At 36.4% G+C, this 15806-nt stretch overlaps 1 protein-coding gene across 13 annotated transcripts in view; it reads left to right on the plus strand.

The window, feature by feature from the left end:
- The window catches only part of MAGI2 (membrane associated guanylate kinase, WW and PDZ domain containing 2), a 694323-nt gene that overhangs the window by 570130 nt on the left and 108387 nt on the right, over positions 1–15806 (plus strand). For 12 of the 13 annotated variants that reach the window (XM_012568848.5, XM_030263732.4, XM_030263730.4 and 9 more), the window contains one exon: positions 5042–5677. The exons of the other annotated variant lie outside the window; for it this stretch is intronic. In XM_012568848.5, the coding sequence (XP_012424302.3) occupies positions 5042–5677 (636 nt within the window). The remainder of the gene's footprint in view (positions 1–5041; positions 5678–15806) is intronic. 13 annotated transcript variants of the gene reach the window in all.

A 15806-nucleotide genomic window follows, 5' to 3' on the forward strand; every position in this document is an offset into this window, starting at 1 on the left:
ATGCAGAATTTAGATTATATGGGTGAGAAATGCAAGTGGGGATAAGTAATGCTGGAGAAGTTAGCAGAGTTTATGTGGTCTATAAATGCAGCAAAAAATTATGAAGCCCAAGTCCTGCAGAGCTGGAGTGTCCTGTGCTGACTTGCCAAACCATGAGCTGGTTTTAGCACAGTTGCTATTGGCTTGTGCTGGCTGCAGGGGGGTAGCAGAGCTGTCTCCACCCCAAATCACAGCATTCTGTCATATTTTAAGCACATAAACCTAGCACTAAGAGCATCATCAAAAACCTGTCAGAAAGAATGGAGACATTTCTACTAAATTTCAATTGAAGCTCTAATCTGCACTTCTTTTCTCTGCATTCATACTTCAAAATTTAGTGAATTCTAATTAATAATAAGAATGGCAGTCCAGTAGGCAATTCAATTCACTGAAGTACAGCCAGAAACCTAAGTGCACAAGAAAAATAACCTGAAGAAATAGGCAAAATGTTTGTATACAGATAGTGGGAACATAGGTAAGAAAATGAAAAAACTTTACCTAGAAGTGTAAGATGTTTACACAGAGAATCTAGGAGTAACAAAAACCTATCAGAAACAATAACTGGAGTCAACTGAATAATACAGGTTTTTCAGAAAGGAGGTAGCTGAATCTATAAGATAATTTGTAATGAAACTAGTTATGTCAATAAAACAAATTCTGTTTGGATCAAGCACTTCAAGCATGAAAAAGGTTGGTTTTTTCAGAATTAATGCTTGTGGAAAATCCCCAAGGTGTCAGATTTAATTCTGCAACAGTATTGTAGAGAGAAATGTAAAACAGAATCTGTCATTAAAAGATGTTGAAGCTCAGAAATTTCTTCACCAGTTACTAATCCAACTAAAGATAATGACAGTATAGATCTGGTTTTTGCTTTGAAATATGTAGGTAACAAAACATAACCTCTAATCAAACATTCAGGCGCTGAGTCAATAAACATTACATGACAAAAAGTAATGATCAGCAGACTTTAATAAGCAAAACAAGCTAGTTAAATATATGAAATATTATGGGAGTTTGTGGTTTTTTTTCTGTGAAGAAGACATCAAATTTCATTGAGTGAAACATGCTGTGTTGTATCTGACAACAGAGAACTAGGTTCAGACAGCCAGGATATCCCCTCCAGACCCATTTTCCTAAATTTTTCAGTTAAATGCAAGAGCCTTAACTAAATCAGAGGTAACTTTAGGACAGTTTGACAAATTTGCTTGCTGTCAGTATTCTTTAAGATTCTTCAACTCAGTGCTGAATTTAGACATTGAAGAATCTGTTTTTGTGGCAGTGTAGATTTTTGAGATGTAGGCCGCAGTATCTGTTGTCTACTGGCTGTCTCTCAAACCTGCCAGTTCATCCAGAGTCTGATTCAGATGCCTTCTCCATAGATCACATCAGCCCTTCTGGGCTGCCTCATCCCTGAACAGTCTCCAGTAAGATCAGGTCAGTGTGGCACGTGTACAGTTTCTACAGACTAGTGAGGAAGATTAAATTGGAGAGCACCTGACAGAGGACGTTCACCCTGGAGAAGAGAAGGCTCAGGGGGATTTTATCAATCTACATAAATACCTGTACAAAGAAAATGGAGCCAAGTTCTTTCCAATGGCAAGAAAAGAGGCAATGGGCAAACAAACGCAGAAGTTCCCTTTGAGCAGCAGAAAACACTTTCCTGCTGGGAGGGTGACTGAGCACTGACACAGGTCACCCATAGAAGATGTGAAGTCTACCCCCTTGGAGGTTTTCAAAAGCCACCTGGACATGATCCTGGTCAATTGGTTCTAAGGGATTCTGATTGAGCAGGGTTTGGACAGTATGACTGCTAGAGATCCCTGCCTAGCTCAACCATTCTGTAAGCAAACTCCGGTCATTTTAGCAAATTTAATTCTAAAAGTCAGGCAAAGTTTGATGCTTAATATAAATGTACTGCACAACTTCAAAGATACCCACTCACTGTGAAACTGTGATTTCTGGAGGCAGACTATGGCTTGCTCAGAAAATCAGGCAGGAGTTATAAAGTGGATCACTATTCTGCTTGTCCATATGCACCCATTATTATTAGAAGCAGCAGAAGAGAACAGGCAGAAAAGATGCTACAGGAACCTTTAAAGGAGGTTTCCTAAAGAAGAGAGGTCTTGAACTTTGCATGAGCATGGCACTGGCTCTGTAATGCTCTTAACTTATTTCTCTCTTGCTACAAAATGCTGAGTACTTCTCTGTGTCAGCAATAAGGAAATCTCAGCCTGGAAAAATGAGTTAGGTTTGGAGAAATTACAGCTGAGAGATTAATTTGAAGGATTTCTGAAATTAACCCCTTTTTTCCTCCTTCCTGTCTCATGATCTGAAACTGTTTCTCCCCACTGCATCCCCACTCTAACTCCTTTCTTGGAGCTGAATTTATTACCTCATGCCCTTGTGTTTATCACACTTAACCTGTGGCTGTACATTCTCCATGTGACAGTACAGCAGGTGGGTCCCAAACAATTCAACTGTGGCTGAGTTACAGCTTCAGTGTCTGCCCATGTGTGCTATTCATGTTATACCTCAGAAACAACAAACACCTTTAAAGATATTGATTCAGGAAATGCTGAAGGATTTTCTGCTACCCTGTGAGGGATAATGGAAGGTTGTTATTTGGAGAAGTTTTTACCCAAGATCTTCTAAAGCTCAGTTTTGCCTGTTTAGTGACTGGGGAAAGGGACTACTTGGCATGTGTGTTTCCTGACTGCACTCCTTTTGCAAAAGCTCATTTCTTTTCATTACAGCTCTATATAATGTCAACTAGTTTATGTAATTTTCTGATATATCGAAACCATATTGATTTAAGTTTTATATCATAGCTAATCCTGTCCAAATACTTAAAGTGAGGGGCTGAAAACAAGCAATGATTTACTCGCCCAACACAAAAATTGCATTTTTCATTTTGCACTCTGCTAATGTATTGTAAGAGAGGATGAACAAACAGATTGGTCTCCTCCCACCACATAGCTGCATTGCCAGCACTCAGGGAAATAAAGACTGCATGGATTAAAAAGTGGCAAGGTTACTATTAAGGCATAGCTGCTGAAACAGGAGCATGCACTGAGGAGCTCTCAGTTCAACAGAAGCAATCTTGTTTGAGCAATGTCAGCCTCACTGCTAACAGGGGAGCCAGGGATGAGAATGCAGGTAAGATCTTTCTATACCAGGGCATGAGCAAATCGTGATGAATTGCAGCCATTGCCATAGTAATTTGTACGGTGCATATTTTCTTTTAAATTCTGACTTTTGGAAACTGCTTTATTTTCAGCTGCTTGAGACAAAAGCATTGGAGTTTTTTCATCACTGCCTATGAAGTGACATTATTGTTTGTGCTTGTTTTGGAATCTATTTATGGTGCACATTTAAGAAAGCATTTGCAGCTCCTAAGGTTTGTGTGGGTAATATTCACAATCATTTAAACAAACTTCCTTAGCATTTTTTCCCTAGGCAGCCTCTGAAGAAATCTTCCTCTGAATCACAGTTTGTGCATATGCAATTAATTACTGTCAGGCTGTTACACAGACTGATCATGTGGGAATTGACCATTTCATTTTCACATAGAAACAGCCTTTGCCTTTTGCTCTTGCTTAGAAACAGCCCTTGCTTTGGCATCTTGATGACGCTCTCATCCTCTGTTTCTGGATTAGATATTTTGATTGAAGTACTTGAAAGACATAATTTCATAAACACACATGAAGTAATCCCACCCAAACCACCTCATTCTCCCTAAGTCATTCTCATTATCTTGCTGAGTTTTCAGATACCTTTTAAAAGCTTTGTGTTGTGATGTGTAAATTTTTCAATTGTGTACCTTGTAGACATCTCATAGTATCCTGGTGGTTAATAATAGGATAATAAGTCAGTCTCCACTTAGAAAAATACTTTAACTTCTAGAGTTTTCTAACCAAATATCCTTTTCTTTTCCTATAAAGATGTCAACTTTTTTACGAAAGTGAAAACTGACTGTGGGTCATCAAACTATTCTGAATATTGTTTGCAATGAGAACTCATTTTTATTTTAATATGCTCCTTAACAGTATGTTATGCAGTTATTTATGGCCATAAATATATAGATCTATTCTAACACCAAGAAGAATCTTGAACTTATTTCTGAGCATTTCAGTAACAATATATGGCTGGTGCATGGGCAATATGGAGACCCATAAATAGCATGTTGACTTAAAGAATTCTGCTTCTATATGCTCAGACTGGTCTCTATATGCTCAGGTCTGCAATACATGAGACAAGATTTAAAAGTAAACCTAGCATCTTTGGGTTTATTTGTCTAGCTGCTTAGGTGAAAATATTAAACTTATTTTCATATATTTGCCTAGATTTTTCTAATGTAAAGCTATTGAACCTACCAAAAAATTTGGTGTGTCACTGTCCTTGAGCCTTTTGGCAGCAACAAAATGCCATGAAACATCTCTATATTATGTAAGATAGATAGTTCATGCCTCAACTAGGAAATGACAGTAGCAGTTCTGAATGGCTGATGGCAAGTAATCACATTTAACAGAAAAGTGTCAGTATCATGATCAATGCAAAAAACTGTTTCCTTATGCACATGCATACAGTCTTGAATTGCTATTCATTGATTCTAATGTCCGGGAACACTTACTTTTTTTATCTTGACAACACAGTCTCCAAATAATCGTTCATTTTACCTTATTTAAAAAGTAATATATAGAGACTGCACTGAAAGGAGTTGGAAAAATAGGGAGGAAATGCCAAGAAAAAGTGAATGTCTGGATCCATCTAAATTTTCCATCTGTGAGCTTATACAGAAAATAACTGGTATTGTCATTGTGTGTTTGTATTACATTTGCTGCCAGACAAACTTTACTTTTTTGTCTCTCCTATATGAGTCAGTATGTTGATTGAATTTATCATATTTTTTTTAGTAGACTTCTATCTCATTTTAAAAAAATGCACTGCATATACAGCAATTGAAGTTGTCTCATGTTGTCACTGTTTGTTCTTCTCGTTCTAGGTGATGTGATTGTCTATATTAATGAAGTTTGTGTCCTTGGACATACTCACGCAGATGTAGTCAAACTCTTCCAGTCTGTTCCTATTGGTCAGAGTGTCAACTTGGTGCTATGTCGTGGATACCCTTTGCCCTTTGATCCTGAAGATCCTGCCAACAGCATGGTGCCACCCCTTGCAGTAATGGAGAGGCCTCCGGTAGTGGTAAATGGAAGACATAACTATGAAACTTATTTGGAATACATTTCTAGGACTTCTCAGTCTGTTCCAGACGTAACAGATCGACCACCACACTCCTTGCACTCCATTCCAGCAGATAGTCAGCTTGATAGCACATTCCCACCACCTGCCCATGATGATAATGTATCAATGGCTTCTTCTGGGGCCACCCAAGCTGAACTCATGACCTTAACCATTGTGAAAGGGGCCCAGGGCTTTGGCTTCACTATAGCAGACAGTCCTACAGGACAGAGGGTGAAGCAAATTCTAGACATTCAGGGATGTCCTGGTTTGTGTGAAGGTGACCTCATTGTTGAGATCAACCAGCAGAATGTACAGAACCTGAGCCATGCAGAAGTAGTGGATATACTTAAAGAATGTCCTGTTGGAAGTGAAACTTCTTTGATTATCCATAGAGGAGGTAAGTTTGGAAAGTCTGTACAATTACAAAAATGTGTGTAAAAGGTTCTAAACCATAAGACATACATATACTCACTACATCCTTGTTTGCTAGATTGGAAATTAATTTCCATGTTGTGGGAAGTAACACCATTGGTTCTGGAAAAGTGTGTCTGTAATTAAGTATCCTAGGCAAAATCTTACAGTTTGTTGTACATTCCTTTATGTGTTTTGAGTGTCAATGGTCCCATCTCTGTATAAGGGTAAAGCTAGGCCAGTTCCAGACCTTTCACCCCATAATGGTTTGTGTGGTGTCTGCAGCAAACTCGCGTAATCCCAAAGCAGTGCTGCAAGCTTTAGATATAGTTGTATGTATTGACTCATTAATTTAGATCAAAATCAGAGCAACTTATTTTCCCTTTACAAGGTTACTGGTTTTCCTAAGCCATTTGGCCTCCTTTTCATTCATTGTAAAAATTTTGTACAACAGTTGTTTGGGTCATTTTCTTTCCTGGTAACAGAGATCCATTGTATATATTTCTCTGATTTAAAAAAAATAGCTTCTAGCGACTTGTTTTTTCTCACCAGCCTGACACAGTAAGTTTGAATGTTCACCATTGGAAGGAAAAAGTCAAGACATCCATAAAGAAGTAATAAGAACAGAAAAAGAGTTAAAACTTGACAGGGATTTCATAGCTTTTATTATTTTAGCCAAACAAAATTTCTTTGGTGGTTTCAGGTAAGCATCTATCCTAACTTATTGTTACCTGAAGTAAATCATGACTGGATTTTTTAAATTAAAAATCTTTTTTTCTTTAAAGGCATTCATATGTCACTCAATGTACATTACTCTGTGCTTCAAAAATAAAAAAAAAGATGCAAAAAGATGCAAAAATACTAACTACTTTCCTTCTGAAGAAGAGAAACTGGGAAGTGAAGCTTTAGTGTTGGCATATGCCAAATGTTTATCATTACAATACCTAAAAATCCTTAGAAATAAGGAATATAGTAACATTATATCAAATTGCAGAAGTAACAAAGGTGATTATAGGAGTCACATAGTCAATAATGGCACATAGTCAATAAAGTATTTTTCACATGTATATATATAAAAGAATTATTTACAAGAGAGAATCTGACAGAATTTCTTTGGAATGAAACAAAATTAGGATGATAATTAAATTGGACTCACTATAGTATGTGAACTTGAAGAAAGTTAATGGTTGTATTCATTGGTATTATACCTGGTTCTCCTTAATGGCCATTGAGAATCTTGAACAATGGAGTAAGAAATATTTTTTTATTAAGTTGGCAAATTAAGGAGAATTTCATAGCCAAAAAAGGGCATCAAGAGAATTAGAAGGGTTAGTGTAACCCCAAAAACGTGGCATTTTATTTTCAAAAAGGCAGGATAATCACCCTCTAGAGGAAAACAATTTAGGACACCAGTCTTCAGAGAGAAGTGGAGTGTGAAATCCAGCATGCTGAACAAGCCTGAGTAATAATAGGCAACAAAATAGATATTTCAGCAATCAGTACAGGACAATAGAAAAAAAAAACCTGAAGCAGCAACATATTCAAGCCCCTGAGGATAATTGCTCTCTCTGGGGAGAATTTCTTCTTAGATCATTGATTCATGATCAAAACATGATAGTTTAACACTGATGAACATGATAGTTTAACAAGTTCTGGTACATTAACTGAGCTGTGGTTATTTTCTACACATGGCTGTGACAGGTAGGAGATATTACACTGAGCTCAAGGCTCAGTGATAAAAGGACTGTGAGTTTACACCATCTGCTCTGCCTCAGGCCAAACTCTGAGGCAAACCCTGCCTCAGTGACACAACATACTAGGTCCAAATGCTGGGGCAGAAAGTGATTGGTTGCTTTAGAGAAAGCAAGGAAGAGAAAGAGAGCACGTTTTGTTCATGGTAGAGCAATGACCAAGACCAAAGCAAATGTTTGGAAATACTACAGTGTCATTAAACTTAATGGGATGGTACAGAACAAATGCAAATTTACTATCATAATTTTTTGTACATCAGAAATAATGACTATAACTCAAGACTGTGAGACTACAAAATTAAAAACTTTTAAAAGTTCATTTTTTGAGTGATTCAAAATAACTGAAAAAAATAGTGTATTAATCAAACCTACTCTACCTATGAGATGGCTAAATCATATCTTAACACAAATATGAGAACTGTTTTAAGATGAAAACCAGGGTTTGTTTCTTTTTTTTTTTTTTTCCATTTATTCATAGGAAAAGGGAATTTATGTGACTAACTACACACCTAGAATACAGATTAATATGTCTATGTTAGTCATCATATCTCCTTTTATAAAGTCCCTGGGCAGAAATTGACTTTTCTATGATGTAATTCATGTAATTCCACTGAAGATGATTCAAATAAGTCAGGTATATCTAAGTATACCTTAAAACTACATTTGCTGTTTGACTGATTACAAAGAGAGTAGAGGATGACTGATTCAGATGTATGTGTCTATCCTACAAGTTACGAATAATGAACATGTGATAAGATTTGGTCATGTGAGATAATCTAAACACAAAACCAAATATTTTCTTTGACTCTAAAACATTTAGGCAGTGACATCAGTAAAGCAAGGCATACTTTCTCATTACTCATGGATCCAAGTTTTAGTTTATTATCTTGGTGTGTAATGACACTTGAATTATGCCATCCTTTTCCATCATTACCCTATGCATCCTGTCTTTAATGTCTCATTTTTAAGATTAGGAGTGAAGGGCTGTTCCTGCCTGTGGAGGAAGGCTGTGTTTTCCATAGGGTTGTGTGTTGTCTTGTAATGTTTCCATCTCTGATATGAATATGGCCTGACTGCACACCTAATTGTGGCAAATCCATTTCTGTAAGTGACTTAATTTCTCTCTCATCCAGCAATCTTATCTACATTGCAGACAAGAAACAGATTGACATTGAGTGGTATTTATTCTCACTATAGGAACTAGTATCTCATACTGGAAAAAATACTCCCTTGGATGCACACAGTGTGCATGATACAGCATTTTAAAAACCATTGTCCTACAAGCTTAAAAGCTCAACAACCAGAGGATGCAGGAGAAGAAAAAGTCTTCATGTTTCAAAACAGTACTCAAATTTCAAGAGGCCACTAAAATCTCTCTCACCATCACCAAAGAGAGACTTGTCATGGGGTACAATCCAGCTGGAGCAAGTCCCACAGCTCAGTCAACTCATTTTAAGATTTCTAAAGCAGAAGTAGCAGTGTATCTTCTTGTTAAAACACAAAATGGTAATGGAAATAGTGTAATTGTCTATCAAAGGAAAGAATCTCTCTAGCACTGGCTAGATCTCTTATTGTCTTTTTCTTGTTTATTGGACAAGTTCTTTGCTAAGTAGATGCACCATAATAGTTCCATATCTTTACATTTGTTTTTGCTGATCGGTCATATTGTTTCCATTGATTACTATGAGCTTATGAGCTGACAGATGTGTTTGTACTGAAAAACAAAAACTAAAATTAATGGAAAAGTTAGTGGAATAGTGTTAACAAAAAAAAAAGAAAAAAGAAAAAAGAAAAAAAAAGGGGGGGGGTGGGAATTAATATAAAAGAAAGAAATTAACACCCAAAGAGATTTACTCCTTTCCAGCTTTGCTTCAGGCTTTACACTTTATCCTCAACTTCTGCAGCAGATTTGATTGAGTATAGGCTACTGAACTAGTGTGGAAGAGCTCTCAAAAATCTGTCTTTCTGAATGTAGATAGAACATAAATTCTGAATTAGTCCAGTACTACTGAAAAACAGTATGTGGTTTGTAGCAAATTTATGTAGAGCAAAATATTCAGTAATGAGAACTTCAAAAACTAGGTTTGGCATGTTCTACTAATTGAGCTATCCAAATATTTGACATATACCATCCCTTTTGAAAGCACCTTTGAAATACATGGACCTATAAACAGCAGCCCAGCTCCAGAAGTGTTCCTGTCTAAAAAAGAGCTGATAGATTCAAATCTAGATCCATCAAGACTATGTTTGAAATACTGTTGTTAAGGAAACCTTCAGACAAGCCAGGACTGATTCATTAAGTTATGGCAACTCATAACAGGTGTTGAGAGTGAAACATTAAATGCAAAAAGTGGGAGGCTGACAAAATTCCTACATCAGATGGCTATTTTATAATCATGGAATCAGAAAATGCTAGAATGCAAACTGGCTCTGAGAAAATGAGAATGTTGGTGAGAATGTTGGGCCACATGCAATGCACAGTCAAGGTGAGGAGGGAGAATTTAACTACATACTTGTAAATTGTGTGAATAAAAGGAATGCAAATTATCTTTCTCAGATACTGTATAAATCTTAGTAGAGTGAGTAACTCCTTAAAATCACTAACAGAAAACAGAAAACACACAGCACCAGCAATTTCAAAAACAGGCAGAAATTTCACCAAAAAAATCTCTGAATATTCTAATGAAAAACACTAACCCCTAAAAATAAGCAAACTTCAGTGGAAGGAACCCTCCATCCTCAGTACCCTTTCCATGGACTTATTTCAAATTTGCCAGTTTTGCCTTTCTCCTATAGAGGTGAGGGGCTTTTTTTGAGGTGGTTTTTTTTTGTTTGTTTGTTGGTTTTTTTTTTTTTTTTTTTTTTTGCCAGGATTGCTATGTGTTTCAATTCCTCTGATCAGGAAAGCTCATGCTTCTTTATCTCCAAGTTGTTGCCTTTTGGGAAAGCGGCAAAAGATAAAGCTGTGGCAGCACTAGTCTGGACCAGGAAATTCTGGTCTCTTTGTTCCATGACTTCAGCCCACTGCTGAGGTCTCTGTGGCTTTTGTTCTCATTCTGCAGTTTTTCATACAAAATATTAACAGAGCACCTGTGGCAAACTGGAGATCCTGCATCTCATGGCTTGCTCATCTCTTGTTGAGGACTTTCTAGTCAACAGTCCTGAGGATTTAAAGAAATTCAATTTAAAGAAATAAGTATGATGTAGGTTTTTTATTTGGGACTTACAGAGGTTTCCCATCATCCTACTGTCTCTACTGTTTTACATCCCTGAGTCATTGGCAAATTTTTCCTTTTCAGTCACTTCCTAAAGGAACCCAATCTGGTCTATTTGCATCCTGTGGGTAGTCTAAATTAACAGTAGTCTGTTCGTACTTGTCTTGCTCACAAAGTTCTGCTTCTTTCATTGTTTCTGAGAGGAGATTTTGGGACAGACAAGGTCTCACATCTCTTCCTGTTTCCTGATGTACTCTCCAGATGCTTACTTCAACTGTATATTTGCTTCTGATCCATTTCCTCCTATTTCCTGTACGCAGTCTAATGTTGAGAGGAAGATTTGGCAATATATACATTTTTAGCCCTCCTGTAGTCTTAAATGTCACATATAGATTTGTTTGTGACCTTAAGGGACATTTGATCACACAAAGGGAATGTGCACATGAACCTAACAGTGAACCACTGACCCATTTGAAGTGAACCATGTGATCCATTGGTACCTCGAAATTGGAGACAGAAATGCCTTCTGTCCAACATGCTGCTGACAGCATCCTCTTACAATTTTCTCTTTCTAATTTGCCACACCATTTTGCCTTGCCATCCTTCTAAGTTCTCTGTTGTTCCTGGATCCATATGCTTTAAAAATTATGGAAAGCAAAGGTTCGTAGCTGACCTTTTTCCTTTCCATCTCAAAATTATGAGCTTTTTTTTATGATATCATGAACTCAACAGTTTCCTCAGCATGATTTCTCTAAAAATATTCTTCTTGTGCTGGCTTTTGAGTTGTTTCCCTTTTTTTGTGCTCATTTTTGTTGCTATTTTTAGATAGTGAAGCAAAAAACATTTAGTGATCAAAAATATTGTGAGTCATGCTATATTGTCCACTTCACTGACTTTTATGTAAGATGTCATGTTGCCCTTTTCCCAGCCATGGACACTTGTCCCTTTCTTCTTTCTCTACATAGAAATCAGTATTTTGTACAAAATATTTTCCTAACAGCCTCGTGAGACAGACAGTTGTCTTTCCTTTGCTAATTCCAAAAATAAAATTTCTGAAAGATTTTTAGAAAATACCATTAATATGCAGAGAAAAAAAAAAAAAAGCTGCTGTTAAATTAACAAAAATCCTGAAGCACTGCTTTCCTGACTCATTTTTACAAGGTATGTCTCACCTTGCAGAGTATCATATTTTTAACTGTGAGATATGTACTCTCCTAGTAACCTTTTAATTATTTGCATCCTTTTTGCCCTACACATTGAGACTGTTTTATACTTTGGATTCACTTGAAATACTTTTTAAGCACCTTGTTGCAATTATCTGGTATAAAATCTATTTCAATAAATATTACACATTATAGCAGGTAAACAAAAAATAAGTTACATATAGAGCCTTGTTTATGAAGGGATTCAATCTATTTACTGAGAAAAGTTGTAACCTTTCAGTAACACAAGGAATGACAAATTTGAACAGGAGGAGTTAGGGCAGGAGACCAGTTAGCCTAAAATTTGCACTAATGAAACTTTCATATCTTTTCTTGTATAGCTCTGATTAGCTGTGAAACAGTGTGCAATGCTTCCATATTTCTGAATAAAAGACAAAGAAACCATAGACAACCTTAAAGAATATGGATTCCTGAAAAAATAGACATTAAGAATAGTTAGTAGCTGTTGCACTGTATTACTGGAAGTAGTATTAATTCCATTTCATTTCAAAGTGGTAGTGTTATGGTTTTGTTTCTTCTTTCTTATTAATGTTTGTGAACTGTGTGGCACATTTGTGGATAATTTTGCAAAGCATTAGGTAAACCCTTTTTCCATATATTACACAGAAGGTTTTTAATGACTATTAGAAAGCGTTTTGTTTCAAAAGTGCTTTTATCACTGGTAAAACTGTTTTCTAATGTAGGCTTATATGGTCTGTGTGATATTTGAATAGTGCTTCTATTAAAACCTGGGGACACTTCTCCTAGGGATGTGTGTCACTAACTCTTGCTGAAATTGGGAGGAATTAGTTTGCACACAGGAGAAATAAGTTTCTATAGAAAACATTTTAGCAAAAAGAAACACAAGTGTATGGGCATAAATTGTCATCATTGCTTGCCATAAAGAGGTAACTACCATTGCTCCAGTGGCTATTCTGCCATGAAATTCTTATACCCAAGAGGCTACAAACAGCGAGCAGTTTGGCATTAGAGTTATTAGGACTACAAAGAGACTTACTGTGCACACAGGATTTGTGCAGAGCTGCAGGAACTCGACCTTCAGGACAGGCAACTGCTTGTCTCTCTTGAGGAGTACAGGGTATGTTATTGTCTGATAGCTACAGCCCATGTCACTCTAGAACCCAAGAGCTCCACTGGCAGTACTGCAGACTGGTTTCAATCTTACTGCTATTAATGATTTAACACAAATTGAAGAACAGTTTGTTTGAGAAAACAGATTTTTTGGCTTGTCTACCTTGGAATCTGGCCAGGACAGAGAAGTTTCTCCCATGCACTTGCAAGCAGTATTAGGAGAAATCTTAATGGTATTATCTTGGACTGTGCATCTCAGTGAATGATGGCATCTTTTGAAGCCAAATACCTCCCAAGCATGGTACATGGGAGAGCCTACTGCAATACTGAGGGATGAAGAAAAATGGGGGTTTTTCCCAGCCACCCATAGTCTAGTTTCTAAGTGCATCTCACCTTCTTCAGAGGAGATTTGGGAAATCTCAGCCTAAGGATGGAGAGCTACAGAACTGGACTCTAAAAAAAGTACCATACAACCTGTGCTTGTGTACTGAGGCATGTCTGAAGTTTAGTCTAAATGTGTTGAACAATGTTTTTGTTGGTTCAGTATAATGTAATGTCCTATTAAACAGCATTTGTTGTCAAAGTACGTTGTGTAGACCTTGTGATGTGGTGATTTGTAAAATAGTGCAATATTTTATAGTAATAAAGTAAGCTAATACACTTAAAACAAGTGACTACATTATCTATTGTGCTACAGACTTGAGACACAGCACTGGGGAGATGGGAAGGTGTGCTTTTCAGGCACTTCCTAAGCCACAAAACTCTCTTGGCCCCTATGGTTTGCATATCCAGTTAAAATGCAGAAACTAAATTAGTCTGTTAAATGAGATTTTAATACCTGTACAATTATTGGAGCAATTTTCATTTGCATTCTTAAAAAGGGAAGGAAGGCTTTAATAATGGCTATGCTTGCCCTTTATGATTCATGCTGAACTTTTTTTTTTTAATAAACCAAGATTATAGTATTTATTAAATACAACACTGACTTCTCAGGAAGCCTTTGGCTGACCCATAATTCAAAGACAATCAAAATCAGCACCAGGATACATACCGCTTTATTGTGTCACCTTCAGTTTACAGTCAAAAAGAAAGGACATGGAAGCCAAAACTGCCAAGTACAAATTCTGAAAGTTGACTCCCATGTCCAAACAGATTTCTAAAGGAAATAAATTGCTTTCCAAAGCCAAATGTTTCATAAGTTGGAACAATATTTCAGCACAGAAGAAACATACTGTGCAGTGTTCCTGTTTGGTAAATGAGAGAAATATTGACTTTTATTTCTTTGGTACCTTTTAATACTAAGCTAAAAGAAGGCAAACTTTCTTTACACACATTCCCAGGGTCACCTTATTTTTAGTGTGTATTTCAGATTCGTGCAAATTATACTCAATGGACTTTTTAGAATATTTTTTCTATAATGTCAGAATTTTTTAATTGTATTTCATGTGTTCTAGATCGAGCACATCTAAAATTTCTCGGATAATTAGAAAAATACTCTGTATGCATGAATACCAGCACAGATGTAAAATCTTTGAATGAGAAAATATTTTAATGACCTTTACATCTAATCTATCAATTAATTTCCATTTCTATAATTAGGGTTTTCTCATAGCAGAAAATTTTATAATATTTTAATTTAATAAATGATGATGACGATAGCAATAGTAGTAGTAATAATATTAATAATAATGCCATTTTTCTTAAAGAATTTGTTTAAATTATTAAGTAATACTTCAGGGATTATTTGACATCATAGAAAAGGTTTGCTGATTGTGGGAATATCACAGTATTATCTATATTTTAATAGTTTCACTATATTCACTCATCAATATAAAGCCAATATCTTTTTCTTACAACCCCTCATAACTTCTGTATTTTAACTTGTTCTCAATAAATATGATTATTTTAAGCATCTGGGGCCAAGCAGTACCTCTCTACTGCAATATCAAATCTCTGAAGTACAGCAAAAGATGCCTTAACCTGTTCCTTAAGGGGAAAAAAAAAATGAATAGTTGAGGAACTGTAAATACGATCCTAGTGGAGTAGTGTACCAGAAGACCCAGGTTCTCTTTTACATCACTCTCTGCATCCTCACACAATTTAATATCTTGTGTTCTCTGGAATAAGCATGAGGAAGTATTTAGTGAAAATGGAAAGATTCTGGCAGATTATTCAGTTGTTTAGCCAAAATGTAGGATGATTACATTGATGGAAGGTCCTAGAGCAGCCCAGAGAGAATTCTGGGACAAGTCCACAGGGCTTAGATCTGTGGCCAGTGAGAGCCAACAAATGTGGCAGAGTCAAAGACAGTCATCTCCATCCAGTTTCTGCCATTCTTCACCAGCTTTTTCTGTGTTTTAATCAGTCCTTTCTCACTCTGCATGTTTATTGCTTGTCATTCTGGCTCCATTTTCCTTCATTTGGCAACTCAGAGAAGATGCCATTCTTGAATGTCAGCCCAGCCTTTGAGCTTAGCCTTGCTTTGAGCAAGAGATTGGCCTAGCTGAACTCCAACTGTCCCTTCCAATATAAACACTTAGAATATTCCATGGTTCGCCATACTTCTCACATTTAGGCCAAGGGTGTTAAAAGCGACCATCTCTGAACAAATAATCATCTGGATAATTTTAAACTTCTTCCACTGTAATTCTCACAGAGAAAGAGAAGCTTTTTAATCTTGTCTCCTTATTACACCGTTCTGAATATATATTTCTTTATATATGAAAGTTATTTAAAAGTCAATGGAAGCAGGAAGAATGGTGACATGCTTTTTGATTTCAGCTTGCCAGATGTGTTCCTTGTGATTAAATAAACAACAAACTATTCTCCCACTGTAATTGAAAAATAATGCAATG

Source organism: Taeniopygia guttata, chromosome 1A (genome assembly GCF_048771995.1).
Source record: "Taeniopygia guttata chromosome 1A, bTaeGut7.mat, whole genome shotgun sequence".
In the NCBI taxonomy this organism is placed as follows: Eukaryota; Metazoa; Chordata; class Aves; order Passeriformes; family Estrildidae; genus Taeniopygia; species Taeniopygia guttata.